Raw genomic sequence first — 1,594 nt, 5'->3', positions numbered from 1 at the left:
AACCCTATTCTTGCACCCTAAACCCTATTTTTAAGCCCTGAACCCCCAAACCCTTAACCCTCAGAATAACCTAAACCCTAAACCCTAAACCCTAGCAAACGAAATGCCACCCAGCAGGACGACTTCAGGTTGAAGGTTTAGTGCCCTGGCAGTGCTGTTTAGGGTTTAGGGTTTAGGGTCTGGGGTTTGTGGACAGGAGAGCGGCTCCGAGGAAAGCGAAGAAGAACGATGTGTAATTATGTAAACCCCCCGCAAACACAAACCCTAAACCCTAAACCCTAAACCCTTGTTTTGTAACATCCAAGCCCCAACATTTACACCCTAAGCCCAAAAATTTAAAATTAAGGGTTTCGGGTTGAAAGAAGTTTCTTACCGACCCCCAAACCCTAAACCCAAAACCCCAAACCCTAAACCCTAAACCCTCTTAAGCACAGTGCGTAGAAACACCTTCAGGGCCCCCAGCAGCATCAGCCCGCCCCCAACAGCCAACTCGGGGGCCCCCGAATTCCCTCTGCCTTCGCTCCAAACCCCTAAGCTCCCTCTCCAGGGGCCCCCCTCACATCCGCTGGGGGCCCCCTGGGGGCCCCCAGGAGTCGCTCCCCCGGGGGGCCCCCCTGTACCCTCTGCGGGAACTTGGGGGGCCCCTGTGGTTTCTGGGGGCCCCTGAGGGGCCCCCTTTTGGTTTGGGGGGGCCCCGGGGGCCCCCGTGGTTTCTGAGGGCCCCTCGGGGGCCCCCAGGGGCTTTAGGGTTTGTGTGTTGGGGGTTTTGTCTAGGGTTTGGTTGGGGTGTAGAAGGATGAGGGGTTTGAGAGGGTTTATAGAATTGTGTTGTTTTATAAATAACAACAAATCACCTGCGCGTACACCCCAACACAGATCCTCCACTGACACCACACGCACACTGGCTTCTGCTGCTGCTGCTGCTGCTTCTGTTTCCGCTGCTGCTGCTGCTGCTGTTTCTTTTTCTGTTGCTGATGTTTCTGTTGCTGCTGCTGATGCTTCTGTTGCTGCTGCTGCTTCTGTTTCTGCTGCTGCTGCTGCTGCTGCTGCTGCTGCTGAATTTGAGTGTTTCTGCTTCGGAAGCAACAGCTTCAGCTGGCCAGACACGTGACCGTCTGCTTCCTGCTGCTGCTCTTGCTGCTGCTGCTGCTGCTGCTGCTGTTGCTGCTGCTGCTGCTGGTGCTGCTGTATGTCTGTTGGGGTGTATGGACAGGTGTATGTGAGGAGGAGGTGTTTCCTCCCTCCTTTGATTGCACCCAAACCAGAGGCGGGGGGCTCAGACACAATTGCTGCAGACTCTATACGGCCTATGCAGTACTCCGTGCTGCTGCTGCTGCTGCTGCTGCTGCTGCTGCTGTTGCTGCTGGTGTTGTTGCTGCTGGTGTCACTGCTGCTGTTGGTGTCGCTGCTGCTCTTGGCGTCGTTGCTGCTGCTGCTGCCGACAGCTGATACGGCGGCTGCAGCTGCTGCTGCGGCGTACAATAAATCATTGCAGATATCTCTGCTGCTGCTGCTGCTGTCGTTGCTGCTGCTGTTGCTGTTGCTGCTGCTGTTGCTGCTGCTGATGGTCGCTGCCCGGCATTGCTGCATCAGT

At 56.0% G+C, this 1,594-nt stretch overlaps 1 protein-coding gene across 1 annotated transcript; it reads right to left on the bottom strand.

Annotated features, from left to right (window-relative positions):
* Positions 1 to 414: 414 nt before the first annotated feature.
* EMH_0062500 (uncharacterized protein) lies at positions 415 to 1,590 on the bottom strand (the record flags this gene model as incomplete). The annotated part of the gene is made up of 1 exon (XM_013498039.1): positions 415 to 1,590. The coding sequence occupies one exon, from the start codon at positions 1,588 to 1,590 to the stop codon at positions 415 to 417; it is 1,176 nt and encodes a 391-aa protein (XP_013353493.1).
* Between the last annotated feature and the right edge of the window lie 4 nt (positions 1,591 to 1,594).

The sequence above is a fragment of the Eimeria mitis genome, genomic scaffold (genome assembly GCF_000499745.2).
Source record: "Eimeria mitis Houghton genomic scaffold, Emh_scaff3126, whole genome shotgun sequence".
NCBI lineage: Eukaryota > Apicomplexa > Conoidasida > Eucoccidiorida > Eimeriidae > Eimeria > Eimeria mitis.
Note: the sequence above shows the minus strand (reverse complement) of the source record. Positions and strands in the feature narration are given on the sequence as shown.